Source organism: Siphateles boraxobius, unplaced genomic scaffold, assembly GCF_051911475.1.
Source record: "Siphateles boraxobius isolate OS27281-9 unplaced genomic scaffold, OSU_SipBor_1 65, whole genome shotgun sequence".
Lineage (NCBI taxonomy): Eukaryota > Metazoa > Chordata > Actinopteri > Cypriniformes > Leuciscidae > Siphateles > Siphateles boraxobius.
In genome coordinates, this window is record NW_027509192.1 from 8,112,170 (window position 1) to 8,127,244 (window position 15,075).

General features: G+C 41.2%; 1 protein-coding gene across 3 annotated transcripts in view; it reads left to right on the forward strand.

Moving 5' to 3' along the window:
* cecr2 (CECR2 histone acetyl-lysine reader) overlaps window positions 1-13,797 on the forward strand; it is a 31,642-nt gene extending 17,845 nt beyond the window's left edge. Inside the window, exons 3-18 of one of the 3 annotated variants that reach the window (XM_077210625.1) lie at window positions 1,022-1,205; window positions 1,310-1,437; window positions 3,901-3,978; window positions 4,106-4,167; window positions 4,607-4,767; window positions 6,765-6,848; window positions 6,938-7,082; window positions 7,696-7,825; window positions 7,995-8,032; window positions 8,142-8,233; window positions 8,319-8,445; window positions 8,855-9,213; window positions 9,349-9,498; window positions 9,597-10,332; window positions 10,456-12,223; window positions 13,732-13,797. In XM_077210625.1, the coding sequence (XP_077066740.1) occupies window positions 1,022-1,205; window positions 1,310-1,437; window positions 3,901-3,978; window positions 4,106-4,167; window positions 4,607-4,767; window positions 6,765-6,848; window positions 6,938-7,082; window positions 7,696-7,825; window positions 7,995-8,032; window positions 8,142-8,233; window positions 8,319-8,445; window positions 8,855-9,213; window positions 9,349-9,498; window positions 9,597-10,332; window positions 10,456-12,223; window positions 13,732-13,789 (4,300 nt within the window). In that variant the 3' untranslated portion in view covers window positions 13,790-13,797. Of the gene's footprint in view, window positions 1-1,021; window positions 1,206-1,309; window positions 1,438-3,900; window positions 3,979-4,105; window positions 4,168-4,606; window positions 4,768-6,764; window positions 6,849-6,934; window positions 7,083-7,695; window positions 7,826-7,994; window positions 8,033-8,141; window positions 8,234-8,318; window positions 8,446-8,854; window positions 9,214-9,348; window positions 9,499-9,596; window positions 10,333-10,455; window positions 12,251-13,623 lie in introns of all 3 variants that reach the window. The other 2 variants (XM_077210626.1, XM_077210624.1) reach the window with 2 other exon arrangements.
* The last annotated feature ends 1,278 nt before the right edge of the window (window positions 13,798-15,075 follow it).

A 15,075-nucleotide genomic window follows, 5' to 3' on the forward strand; every position in this document is an offset into this window, starting at 1 on the left:
CTGACTTAGACTCCATCTCCAATCTGCATGCAACCAGTTGACTGTAGTAGCGCTGTAGTCATGGAGCTTGGTTACCTGCAGCAGTAGTAGGTCAAGGGGCCATGGGCCCCATCCCAGTAAAGAGTGTGAGTTATTGTGAGAGTCAGTACTGTGATGAATGACTAGCTCCTTAAGGGAGCTCCCTTCCATGGCGGTGCCTCATCAGCAGCAAAAAGGAGTCCGGTCGATGACTGGGTAGGCAAGAATGATCCCTTTCGCATACTCAGGCAGGCCGTTAGCAGAACACAGGGTTTTATGGGATTCGACAGCAACTGGCATCCAGGGGGAGGCCGCGGGGCACTGGCCTTTCACAGAAGTGCCCTTTTCATTCTACATGTGCTAAACGCTCCAGCAGAATGGGGGAGGGAGTGTTACGGATGAGAGAGAGAGGCGGAGAAAGATGGATTGGCAGGGGGCCTGCAGCTGTGAGAGAGATCATTCTGCTTTCTCAAGATAAGCCTATTCTTTCTATCCTATTTTGCCCTCTACCTTCTCTCTTGTTGTCCTAAGGCTCACCCTTGCCCTACGCATTAGTACCAGGAACTGGGTGTTGGGCTGATCGAATTGACCCCACCCGAAACTAACTTTTTTGTTTTAGCCTGGATCATCACAAAAAAGGCTGTTGTTGAACTTGGATCATATGAATAATTTATAAAGTGAATTATCCTAACTTAAAATCAAGGTGGAAGACCCTAACTGCCGCAAACAAGATTTTTAGAGTTTGCTTTGCTTTTGTGTTGTTGCTTAATGGTACTTGACCCCTTAGTGGACAGGTGTAAGAGTTTGTGCATTAATTTTCCTGTTGTCAGTTGTTTAAGTTTCTATCTGCATATGCACATTTTGGGATTTAAAAAAGCTGGATGGAAAGATGTACATTTTCAAAAAACGTAAATGGCCACTTTCTGAATAAACCACTTTCTGAATAAGTACCTATGTGACTTTGCATCAATTGTTTGGTGATATTCAGATTTTTGCTTTTTAGGATTCAGTCCTATAGCAGTTATCTGGAAGACATCATCAATTACCGCTGGGAACTGGAAGAAGGGAAGCCCAATCCACTGAAGGAGCGCCCATTTGAGGAGCTACCACCCCGCACACAGGTGGAGCTTTTGCACAGACTCTGTGACTATCGTCTTGATGCTGCTGATGTCTTCGACAGGCTCAAGGTAGCAACCTTGTTTTCATGTGTCATAGCACACTTTTTTTCTCCATTAAAAAAAAAAAACCTCACCACAACAGAAGAGTCTAATAGAGATCATGGCTTTTGCAGGGCCTGGATGCAGACAGTTTGCGTGTTGAGCCTCTTGGCCAGGATGGGAACGGGGCCCTCTATTGGTATTTTTATGGTACACGGCTCTACAAAGAGGAGCCAGTCGAAGGGATGTCTCCACAATACAGGTATGAAGAGGATTTCACATTTTTACATGCATATGAACATACTCTTACATGCTAGGGGTGTAACAATACATCGATATGGATCGATGCATCGATCAAACGTCTAACGATACGATGCATCGATGCCACACATAAAATAGCGATATACAGGAGCTTCGTTTTGACACTCTCCACATCTTCACGTAACGTCCATCTACGCATTTCGTTTTAATCACTATACTGTATGCCGGTGTGTCTTTTTTAACGTTCATTTTCTCAGCTGAAATGGACGCCTGACAAGATTGACTGAACCCTAAACACGTTTTGTCACAAAAGCCAGTATTGTCCACCGTCAAGGCTTCGCGACTTCATGTTTTACAGCAGAAACTGACAAGCACCCTTGTTGTTTGTGAACTCAACCCGATAATTCAGATTTAGCGAATCATCGCACAGTATTCAGTAGTGGTGGGGGGAAAAATCGATTCTTAATGCATCGCTGAATCGAATTCACAAATGTCATATCGATTTTCTAAATGTTTTCTAACAACGTTATATTGAGGGAACGCAAAAGGCGGAACTCTTAAGCGTGGAAGTGCAGTGCCCGGCCATGCTGTGGTGTGTGCATAACAGAGACGCATGATGACTGAGCGCGAAATCTGAACGGCACTCTCTTTGTTAAAAGCTAACATATGGAAAATTGGCATAATTTCATTGTGGACTATTTTGTATTTTTGTATGAGAGCTGCTTTCTGTATAGTTTAGTTTTCACATCAATATGCTCTAAACGGATCTGTTATACGTAGGTTTACTGTACTGCCCTCCAGTCACAGTGTGTATCATCAGTGCAATGCCAGTCACAAAAAGTTACATTTTGACTGTGCTCTCTGCAGATGTTCATTTACTTTTTTTTGTATAAGCTGTTTTTGATTGTGTACTGCAACAATTTCAAGTCATGTCTTAGACTCTTTTTTTGTGTACAAGAGCAGCTTTATTCTGTCACCTGATGGAGTTTCGGTTCCTTGCCACTGTTGCCTTGGCTTTTGGCTTGCTTAGTTGGGGACATTTAATATTCAACAAAATTATTGATCTGCCTTACTTCAGGTGGACGATGACGCAATTTTCTTCTAGAAACAAACTTTGTTGTATTATTTTCATGTTATCACTGAAGCTGCTTTGATACAATGTTTATTGTAAAAAGCGCTATATAAATATAGGTGACTTGACTTGACATATGCTGGCAAACGTAACCTTACAGTTGACTTGCCAAATCACTTCCATTTGTTTTATTAATAAAATATATTGGAAGTAAATTATTTATGGGTCATAAATACTTTGCTTTAAAAGTACCAAGTAGTCTCAAAAAAAAAAAAAGATGCATCGATAATCATTTTAGCATCGCATCGCAGCCCTCTGAATCGTAATCGAATCGTGAGGTGCCTAGAGATTTCCACCCCTAGTATTCAGGTCAGGTGACAGGGCTGTTAGTCACTTCGAAAAGACGCGCTAGCTGAGATGAGTTTCGGCAAAGCTGACTAAAAGTGATCGAGGATGAATAATATCAATGAACTTGATGAACCTGTGATATCTTTTTCGGGGCGCAAAAAGGAATATAAAAGCCGAAACTTTTTCACGAATCCTTGCTAAAGCAGCATGTTACAGTGGTGAGGGAAAATCTCCCTGTATTGCGTATAATTACAACAACAAAGTTTGTCAGGGGTCTATGTCATCTGAGGAGATTAACGTTACAAAGATTAACCGAGTGTTTTATTATGTATCATAGCAAAAACTTGGTTTTGTTTAACTCTGAAACAAAAAATGTGGATTTATCTGATTTTGCTAAAAAAAACTAACTTTTAATAGGCCTATTTAAAAAACACTTTCAATGAACTTTAATTTGAGTTATTATTACTTAATCAAAACAACCCAGCTGCAGTTTGATTGATATTACTTTGAATGCACAATAAAAAACAAAACATGATTTATGAAAATGAACAAGGACGGTGTTATCTGTTTTTGCAAATGAACTCTTCTGTTGTAAATGTCCCAATTGGGTTTAATTGAACGTTCATGTAATATATTTTGGTTGCATTTGCGAGTTAATACAAATGTAACTGGTTGTGTAAAATTGGCACATAATATCAAAATATCGATTTAGCCCTGAATCGTAATCGTATCGCAGAATCATCAAATATCGTATCGCTGGCTGAGAGAATCGATAACATATTGTGTCATGATGAACTGTTCGATTTACAACTGGTTATTAAAAAGTATGCTTAAGTTGGCGCCAATAGCCTCGTGGGGAGCGCGCCGACGTATAGCGCAGTTGCGCTTCAGGCGACCCGAGTTCGAGTCCCGGCTTGCGGACCTTTCCCGATCCCTTCCCCCTCTCTCTCTCCCACCTTGATTCCTGTCCACTCTATACTTCCTTACCATATTAAAGGCAAAAATCGTCAAAAATAAATGCTAAAAGTTGTACCATTTTCACAGTGACATTTATGGCAAAGTGTCTGAGAAGAAGAGAAGAGGGAGGCCCCCAAAGAAGTCTGAGGATATTGATGAATCTATGTAAGGACCTTTTTAAACATCCGTTAAATGCATTGTATGACATACTTACTACTAGTCTTACTAATCAGTTTGGTGCTTTGAAGTTGAATTATTTAGAAAGATAAGGCTCTAATCTTATTTGTTTCAGGGAGGAGGAGGATTCTGTGAAGGAAGAGGAAGAAAGTGTCGGGGAGTCTAAACCTGGAATAGGTGAGAAACAGGTTTTACTGCTTTTAGTTGGTTTTAGGTGTAAAGCTGTTGAGTCATTCCAGAACCACTTCTCTGCAATGTAAGTGGCTTACAGTGCCCATTGCGGCTGTAATACATGTCTGCTGCAATGTGCATGAAATGCTCTTTCAGCAAAAGCATGAAATGTAGGACTTTCATGACATAAGTTGAAATAAAATGCTAGCAACCATGCCAGCAGTTGTAGCTTGCCTACACAGAGATTTCTAAGAGATCAAAGCTCAAATTGTGGTTGGTACAGTAGCTAGATTAGAAGCATTTGACAAATTATTTTCTGGATGCTTAGTTTTATTATAAAATTCCTATCCTGGGGTTTTAACTGGTCTCCGAACATGAATTGTCTTTTGATATTGATTATTTTTATATCTGTTAATGAGGTGCTGTTTGTCTAATGTGTTGTCAGAGCGTAAGCGGGGTGTCTGGTCTCTGATGTGTGACTCCGAAGAACAGTGGGTCAATCTGGCCGAAAGTATTAAGGACCGAATTTCTTCTCAGGACCGTCACCTGCACCGTATCATCACTCAAAACTTCCTGCCTGAGATCAGTAACATGATTGAACACAAGGTGGGACTTTTCAGTCTGTCTGATTGCACCGCATGTGATACGATGTAATGAGTCATGTTATGAAACTGGGATAGTTTATTATCTCAGTAGAGATTGCCATCATCAGAAAAAAACAATGGTGACATATTTTAGTTTGGCAATATTAGTAGGATGTTTAAATGACTCTTTAGTTGTTTGAGAACAATGAGAATTCCCTCCTACAATGCAGAAAAAATTCTTTCAAATTAAATTATTCTTAAATTAAATAATAAATAATTATTCCTAAATTAAATAATATTCTCTAAATTTCTGATTTAAAAATTGCTAGCTTGAAAGACATCTTAAAGGAACACGCTGACTTTTTGGGACTTCAGCTTATTCACCGTATCCCCCAGAGTTAGATAAGTCCATACATACCCTTTTCATCACCGCGCGTCCCATAACTCTGTCTGACGCACCCCCCGCTAGCCTAGCTTAGCACAAAGACTGGAAGTAAATGGCTTCAGCTAGCATACTGCTCCCAATAAGTGACAGAATAATCCCAACATTTTCCTATTTATATGTTGTGATTTTGTACAGTCACAGTGTGTACAAATAACAAAGGTCAAATGTTGGCATTATTTTGTCACTTATTGGGAGTAGTATGCTAGCTGAAGCCATTAACTTCCAGTCTTTGTGCTAAGTTAGGCTAGCCGTGGGTGCGTCAGACAGAACGGTATGTATGGACTTATCTAACTCTGGGGGATACGGTGAATAGGCTAAAGTCCAAAAAAGTCAGCGTGTTCCTTTAATGTTCTTATCTTTTTAATGATTTTAGATTCAAGTTAGGTGATCTTAATTTTCAACAGGTAAGGTGTTTTTATTAAACTTATTTTGCATTAATATTAATAACCAGTGTTGAAGCATTGAATTTGTTGTACTTGACAAGGCAGCCTCAAGAGTAGGCAAGTATACAATCAGATAAGATCAAAACTTTTCAAGATTTGCACACATATTTAGAAGGTATTTATTTTTTTATTTTTTTAATGATTAATCTTAAGATATTTATTAATTATTATTATTAATCCATTACCAGGTACTTTTGCTGATGATTTTTAATACCAGTGCAGGAGTGCAATTCATGACTGGTCGTACTGGCATGAGATTTTGATTTTCAAAAGCCTTGCAGCGTCCATTGTCCTTAGGGACAATCATAACTGCTGCAGTTTTTTGATGAGTATTTAAAAATGTGATTTAAAGTCATTTCATTTTCATATGCACATAGATAACTTAGATACCTGATCTTTTTCTTACCAGTGAGAAAACTGCCTATATCAGATGCATGTTGGTATGCACAATTTGCAGTGGTGTTGACATGTCATTTCCGTGGCTAATCAAGACCTATTAGAGTGTCTCGTTGCCATAGCTACCCCTCTTCCAGCAATAACCATTACATACCCTCACTGAAAAATGTACATCTTTCTTCGGTGTTGCCAACGTTATTCAACTTCACATTTTTCACACCAGTACATAGATCTGCAAAGAACCAGATATTTTCTTTCGCAACCTTGATGCAACGGGTTTTAACTTGGACAACTGCCTCTTCAAATCAAACCCCTACACCCACTCTCTCTCACACATGCACACAGCCCTGTCAGAGCCAATCCATCTAGCCTTCGCCATGTTGGCAGACTCTCACCTTGAGGTGAGCTGGAGCATGGTGATTGACGGCCTGCAGCGCTGCAGGCTTTTTGACCTCTTAAGTGGTGATACCCAAGACACTCCATCTAGCATGGGACTAAGTGTTGTAGGGTAATAGACAAAGCAGAAGATCCTGAAAATACCGAGATACAGAGGGAAAGGGGGTGATTTTGATGATCCTTTGTCGCCATGGGCTGTTTGGTTCTGCAATGACACTCTTTAGACTCCTGCTTTAGTTAAACAAAGGGCATATTTGGGAGGGGCCAATATCCCCCATGTGACCTACCTGACACCCACGTATGTGTGTAACCACAACTGACAAGGTTATTCTTTCCCAGGAGAAAGAGATGAAGCAGAAGCTACTGAATCCGCCTGAGGAACACAACAGCTACACTGAACAACATGGCAGTAAAGAGAATTGGGTATTTTTTTTTTAAAACATGTGTCTGTAATTTCTTGTTTGTATATGTTCTGTAAGCTGTAGTTTCATTTATGCATATGTGTGAAGCAGACACAAGCCACAATTGAGGTGGAGAAACAGAGGGAGGAGGACCTCGAAAGGCAAGTCCTGCTCACTGAACAACGAAAAGAAGAAGAGAGACTGCTTCAGGAAGAACGGGACAGAGAAGAACAGGAGCGAGTCAAAGCTGTCGAGGGTGAGTCACACTTCAGGTAACCTGCGACCAAAGTTTCCACCGAAGCATGATCAAACACACATTGATGGTAGAGCACATTCTATGGTCTTGTCTCAACATGGCGGTTTTGAAATCAGCGTGCTTTTACCCCAAGGCTGCTTTAATCATACAAAGAGCTGAGCTAGGGGAAACGATCAACCTCACTCCTTGGGAGAATCATCCAGCTCTGATATCCTCTGTCAGCGGGTTAATTAACTCTTGATTGTGCTGCTGCGGATGGGCCTATGCACATTAATGTATTATGGATGAAGATCGAGTCTGCAGTTCTCTCCAGTGGTTTCTTCCTCAAGCTCTTTTAATCCTCCCAGCAGGGTGTGTCAGTCAGGGCCTTTAATGTCAGCACATAAAACACTTCTCCCCTTTATCTTGCCTGTGCCCTTTGATCAAATGTGCCTTCTAAAGCTGCCAGATGATTTGCTCTTATTACGACTTTTTCATTTTCGATTTTCGTTTGCCAACTTTTTATCACATTGGCCCAGGCACAAGTGGGCAGGTAAAAAGTGCACTATTGATGGTAATAAGTATAAAACTTAGCTTTATTATTCTGTCATTAACATGTTTTTGTGTTGTTCAGAGCGTGCACGTAGGAGGAAGCAGCGAGAGGAGAAGGCCTGGTTGCTTTCCCAAGGGAAAGAACTTCCCCCCGAGCTACTAAATTTGGAGACCCACTCGCCTATTCGTCGAGCACGTCGCACCAAAGAGTTGTAAGGACTCTGTTTTAACTCTCAAACTCAGTATTAGCTTTCCATCTAGTTAATAGTCTCCAAACACACATTTGATGTTAATTTTACTTGCTAATTAATATGTATAAGCTTTTATGTGTATGTTTTATGGTGATTGTTGCTATTCGTTACTTCTATTTCTGTATTGTAGTTATGACATGGATGACGATTACACAGCTCTCTACAAAGGTACGTTTGGACAATGGTGCTTGTGTTGTGGTCAAACCACAGTGTTCGTTTCCTTATTCAATATTTGCAGCAGTTCCACTAAAATAATGTAAAACTGTTTTTTCTTCAGTGTTGGAGGCCCTCAAAGCTCAAAAAGATGCCTGGCCCTTCATGGAGCCTGTTGATGAGTCATATGCCCCCAACTATCATGAAATCATACAGGTGGGCATACAAGCTATTATAAATACATACATTTATTTGATCTCATTAAGAATAAATCAATAAGTGGTTAAAAACGTTTCGCCAGACTCCAATGGACCTGTCCACCATCGAGAGAAAGCTGAATGATGGGGAGTACGTTGCTAAGGATGAGTTTGTGGCCGATGTAAAGCTTATGTTTGAGAACTGTCTGGAATACAACGGAGAAGATAGTGGTAAATATGATCAAGATTAACCGTTTTGTTTCCAAGATATGTGGCATCTAAGCAGAAGTGAAACTGTTTAACAATAATCCACTCAACAAAATGTAGGAATGTGTATCAGTGTTAAAATATTGATAAGCAAGTCATGATAGTAGTGGAAGTATGTCGAGAGGCTCTGACATTGATTAATAGAGAGTGAATGAGCTGTCCTCCAGTGCGTCAGGTCCTGCAGTGCCACAGAGACATTCCAGCCCCACAGCTCCCCTCTCTGGAGCCATCCATCCATCAGAATGCATTCCCCTGGGGGTAGTGGGGTCAGAGATCAACTGTGGTTATGTGACCTAGTTGGTGTGCTTGCTCTGCTTGGGGAGATGAGATCATATATGTGTGTGCTAATACTTACCTGTCTGTATCTCCTCAGAATACACAATAATGGCTGAGTCCTTGGAACGCTGCTTTAACCGAGCCCTACTGAAGCACTTTCCTTCAGATGATGGCGACACAGACGAGGAGTTTCACGTGAGCAGTGAGGACCGTGACCGCAAGGATAAGAAAAAAAGCAAAAGTCACAAACAGTCGGGTCCCGAGAGCTTGATTAGGGCCACTGAGCAGGTTCAGAAACGCAAAATGTCCTATAGTGGCAAGGGAAACAATCAGCAACAAGACATGCTCAAATCCGCTTTGCAACCCCCTCCCCCACACTACAGCAATGGTTCCCCATATCCTCATAACATCTACCCAGGACAGCAACAGGCTGGCATGTTACATCCTGCTCAACAGGTTAGACCATAGTCTCGGTTACTAAATTTGTTTATTTTTAACAGCTGAAACAACAGTTTTGATTATTATCCTAAAGTTCTCCCTGTGCGCTTGTTACTGTCAGTACTTCATAACAGGTGTTCTTTTTGCATATAGTTTCAACAACCTGCAGGTCCTTCAGGGCCAGGGATGTATGTTCAACGTATGATGATTGATCCCCAGTATCCATATCCTGGACAGAGACCCCTCATGTCAAGGCCATTGGGGGACCATGGAACTCATCATATACCTCACTACAACATGCAGGTATGTTATGTTCAATCAGCAGTATTAGTATTGATCACTTAAAATTAGTAAGATCACCTCTTGAAGGTTGTCTATAATTTTATTCTTTTTTTTATCAGGGTTCCCACATAAATGGTCCACATCTTGGTCCCAGATACCCAGTTGGACCTGATGGCCGGCCAGTTCAAGCTCCACATCAACAACATTCCTATCCTGGTCCCACTCATGGTCCTTCTCTTGGCCCAAGGCCAATGACTCTTCAGCCTGGAGGCCTCTGTGCCCCTCCATCTGAAGGCAACATGTACCCTTCACGCCAACATCCGGAAGGGCAGTCCATGCAGCCTGTGGGGAACCGGTACTCCAGCCCAGGTGCCCCAATACATAGTTCCTATCCTCCTTATGGCCCCAATGGCATAAACATGCCCAGAATGTGGCCACCCATGAACCATCAGGGGCAGCCGACACCTGGTGGACCTATGATGCAAGAACAGAGTGCAACTAGCCAACATCCATACAATCACAACATGATCCGTCCTCCACACAGTACTGGTTATGCAATGACAAATGGTCAATATAGAATGCCCTCAGTCAACCCCCAAGGTCCTATTGGCCAAAGACCACCAGGGGCCCCTCAGGTCTCAAGGCCACATTTGGCATCCATGCTTGATAGTCCAGAGATGATTGCCCTCCAGCAGCTCTCAACCTCATCATCTCATCATGTTGGGAGCTTTCAGTCATCCCCACGAAGTGGTGGTAATACTTCAGTTTCTGCTACACTGTCTTCACCTGAAAATCTCCTCATGCCTTCTAGAGATTGTGTTGCAGACAACCAGCACACTCCCATTTCCCCTAAAGGTAAGAGTGGTATTCCTAGCCATATTTTGGCATTACACTATTGCATTTGATGAAGATTATATTGTAAGTTTGATGGCACTTGCATGATTTAACCACATTTACCACCATTATATATCCTGACAGGTTCAAGTCCAAAACCTGGTGATAAACAGTCAACCGAGACTGCTCTGACTAAGGTTGACAACCGCTCTCTTCCCAATCCAACAGAAACATCTGAGCATCCTTCACTAGGAACAGCTTCGGCAGCTGTGTCCATTCCAAGTACGGAAGGTCCCAGTCATAATGAAGATAGATATAGACTGTCGAATCCAGAGAAAATCCACAATGGTGACCACCCAAATTCTCAAACCCAACCAGGTTCCCTAAAGCAAAAATTTGTAGATGATTCTTCAATTCCCCAAAATAGTCCTGAAATTCCCCAGAACCCCTCTCTACAAGCCCATAAACGTGTTCCACCACAGTTTCTTCAGAATGGTTCTCAAAGTCAGTCTCCGAATGTACCTCCACATATTCTACAGAATCTTCCACAACAGATGCCACAAAATGCATCTAATCAGTACTTTCAGAACGGCTCACAGCAAATACCACACAACGGATCTGTCAGAGGTCCACAGGCAGGACCTCTTCATGGAATGCCACAGATTCCTCCTCAGGGGGGTCAGCCAGGTGTTCATCAGCCTGCAACCCTCAGCTCTCTACCTCCTAGCCACCCTGTATCCCATCCACTTGCTCAGCCCTCTCCGGCTGATCAGGGAGACCAAAGGCCTTGTGAGCCTACCAACAGGAAAGTTTCAGGTGAGGGTACAGCTTCCCAAGACAGCAGCAATGGTAACATGATGACTGATTGTACCAGTGGGCTTTACAAACAACAGCCCTTTAGTCCAAAGTCACAAACCCAGCTGGGAAGGCAGGAGCCAGCACCCCTTCAAAATCAGGCTCCTCTAGCACACTCTCAAGTTCCAGAGAGCAACACTGTGCTCCAATATGGTGTAAGTGAGCCAGCACACCAACACTTTGGCCCACAGATGGGTAGACCATTACACCCATCAAATCACCAGCAATATCCAAACCAGGGACCTCCATCACAGGGTAATAACCCTCATCAAAATCCTGCACACTATCCTGGATATCACCAGCAAGGTGTTCCATACCAGTATCGCATGGCCACACAGCATCCTCAGGGCCATCCCAGCATGCATCCTCAGTTCCAGCAGCATCAGCAGTTCTATCAGCACCACAGACATGGCAGACCTGGATTTTCACATGAGGAGTGGCCTAGACCTCCATACCAGCCTCAACAGCCAATGCTGCCCAATTCTTACCAATCACCATCCGTTGGAAGTTTTAATGGACGACACAAGGACAGCAGCATGTCTCCACATGGCTCGGATGGATCTGGTGGGAGCTTAATGTCACCCAGTCCTATACCCGATGGGTCTCATAGCAGTGCTTTGGAGAATAGGGAGGATGGCAGCCCTGCCAAGCAGGCAAGAACTGAAGAGCCTTCTGAACGCTCAGAGAGCCCAAAAGAGATCTTAGACCTGGACAGCCACAATGCTTCAGCCCGGCATCATACTTCAGCTCAGCTGCACCACAGTTTCCCATATGGGACTCGTGGCATGCATCCCAGCATGCAGCAAAGTGGTGCTCATCCACCCCATCATATGATGGCAAATGGGCCGTATTCTGGCCAGCATTTTACCAGTGCACATTTTGCACCACAGCATCCTCATCCACATTTGATGGAAGCTTTACAGAGGCCCCAGCACCTGCCTTTCTCTCTAGGTCAAACTCGAATGGCTATGTACAGGCATCCAAATGTTGCAGGGCAGTTTCAGGGAATGATGGTTTCTCAAAGAGCAGTGGTTGCAGAACACTTACTTCGCACTGGGTAAGAGATCTCATTTATCTCTCAAATCTTATGACATAATTGCAGGGGTGGTAAAAGTACTCAAAAATTATACTCGAGTAAAAGTATATATACCTAAATAAAAAATGACTCCAGTAAAAGTGGAAAGTCCTCCATTCAAACATCACTTGAGTAAAAGTACAAAAGTATCCGATTTAAAACGTACTTAAGTACCGAAAGTAAATATTTAAACTGTAAATATTAATAATTAAACAGATCAATTGTTTTGGGAGTGATATGCAATGTTTTAATTGAACAAATTATTAGATACTGCAATTAAGAATTTGTTAGATTTGCAATCAGTCAAGAGACAATGAAGCACCTTGCATCAATTCTAAACAATTTCATTAAGTTTAGTCACAGCATATTATGGTGCAATGACTGGTAGGCCATTCTTTGATACAAATTTTACAATTTCAATTCAATTATTGTGGTTTGATTCCGATCTTGATTCAATATAGATTCATTTTGATAAATATTTGGTACAGTAGATGCATGTTAATTTTTAAATTAAGAAAATCTCACCTAATTCTGTAAACATAGGCTACAGAGAGCCCTGTCAGCTGGTATTATTAAATGTTAAAAATACATGTGATTTTTATTATAATAACAACTTTATAATATTTTAATGATAGATTTTCAACATAGGCTACCTATTATTGTTCATTTGTGTTTATTTACAATTAACTAGTAGTAAAGAGATTAACGGCACCCCATAGCAGGCGCTAGCTATCGGTCACGTCACATTTAAAAGCACCAAAACGGTATTTATTGTTTGAATTTCGTAATAAAATTGACAGAATCTGAGAGCTGAGAATTTATTTCATATCAAAAGTAACCCACTCTGTCCTGTCTGTCGGTGTCAATGTCCTCTTTGCTTCGCGATTTTTCTCCGCGTGAGAAAATGAATGTGTCGTGAGAGCGTGTGGAAAGTGTCGATTGGGTGAGTCTGAATGAGTGAGAGTTGGCAGCTCTGCAATAGACATGTTCCATAACATTAGCTGCATCAAACAGAAGATGTGCAAGATACAGTGTAAGCGGGAATCTCTGGGTCATTGCTGGCCAGAGCTGCACCTTCACCTGTTTCTGCGTTCATCTTCCACAATGGCGAACTGACTGCTATGTGAGCGTATGCTGGCAAAGAGCTCGTGCGTTCTTTTTTTCAAAATAAAACCAAGTTTTTCATTGGTTTGGAAAGCCAGTGTAATAAATACTTGGAGCAGGCATGGGGAAATGTAATGGAGTAAAAAGTAAACTTTGTCTTTAATATTGTAGTGGAGTAAGAGTAAAAGTAGATGCAAATAAAACATACTCAAGTAAAGTACAGATCCCCGAAAAAAATACTTAAAGTAACGAAGTATTTTAACTTCGTTACTTACCACCACTGCATAATTGATCTGGATCCACTTACACATTCATCAACATTTGTCTTTAAAATGCTTTCACATCAAATGTCCTTACCTTTAGTAACTCTTTTTCTTGTCTGATAGGCACCAAATGTTGGGTACACCATCTACCAATGGCCCAGGCAATAAACAAGGTGTATGAAAAAAAAAAATTTATTTGGCAACCCAAGGAAAATTAACACCTTCTACAACACTGCTATGTCCTGGAATATACAAGGAAATGGAGGCCACAACTAAAATTAGGAAGATTGATTGTAATTATTTGCTGAAAAAGGCAAGTTATTGTACCAATTGGAGCCCAGATCCTACCCACCTTGATAAGAGGTTGGCTCAATGACCATTGACCAGTGAAGAGCAGTGAATCTTCAGTCCTGTTAATACTGTTTAAACTCCATTATACTCATCTGCAGCTTCTCTTTCCAGCCTGGAAAGTCTTTGGAATCATTCCCTTCAAAGAAACAACATCTCCAAGCTCATTTGCACGGGCTGTTTCTTAGGAAGTAAAGAAACTGATTTTTTTTCCATGAGAAGAGTAAGCATTACACAGGCACAAAGTTAAACTCAGGTGTAGGAAGGAGCGTACTGAGACTACTTTAGTTTTTTCCCAGCTTCATGGACAAACTAGACTCTGTTGCCTTCATGTACTTAATGAATGTTCTGTGAACGATTTTAGATGTAGTAATTCAACTCCATGAATAAAAGATGGATCTTCTGCTCCACTGGGAAACACCACACCTGGAGTGTATTAATGAGGTGGTGTTCATCTCAACTAAAGCATAGTATCCACTTTATTTCTGGTGATGTGCATTCTTTTAATGCCACTTCAATTTGAAGATTGTCTTTGATTTTCTTAGACTGGCAGAGAACTTGGCTGCTTTATTTGTTATGCACTAGGAATAGTCTTTCATACTGGAATGAGTGGCCTTGGACTTAAATTAGATGTGTGCTTCTTAGTATGGGACTAAATTCTAACTTTTCACTTAAGTTGTCTCTATCTCTCATGTGTTGTCTTGTTCCCTATTGATGTGTCCTGCTAAATTATGTGTGCACAGAATGAATCAGATTTCAGATACTGAGGTAGCCAACTTTCATCTCTTAATATTTACAGTCTACTACTAATCCATAGCTTTTGGGGTTCCTTGAAGGCTGGTTTATTGTTTGTGACCTGATATCATTCTTCATTGGCCATCAGTCTTAAAATATTTTTCACATATTGGAATGTAAATTAAATTTGTCACAAAAATAACCAGCTGGAGTCACAATACGAACAAAGCATTAGATTAGTGTATATATCAGCCTTTACACTGACTTGTAAAAGTACCCCTGTAGCTCCTTTTATTAAATGGGAGAAATGTCTATGTGCACATATTTTACATGAATGCTTCCACTTTTAATTCAAATTACTGAATATGTCCTCAGGGTGTAGTG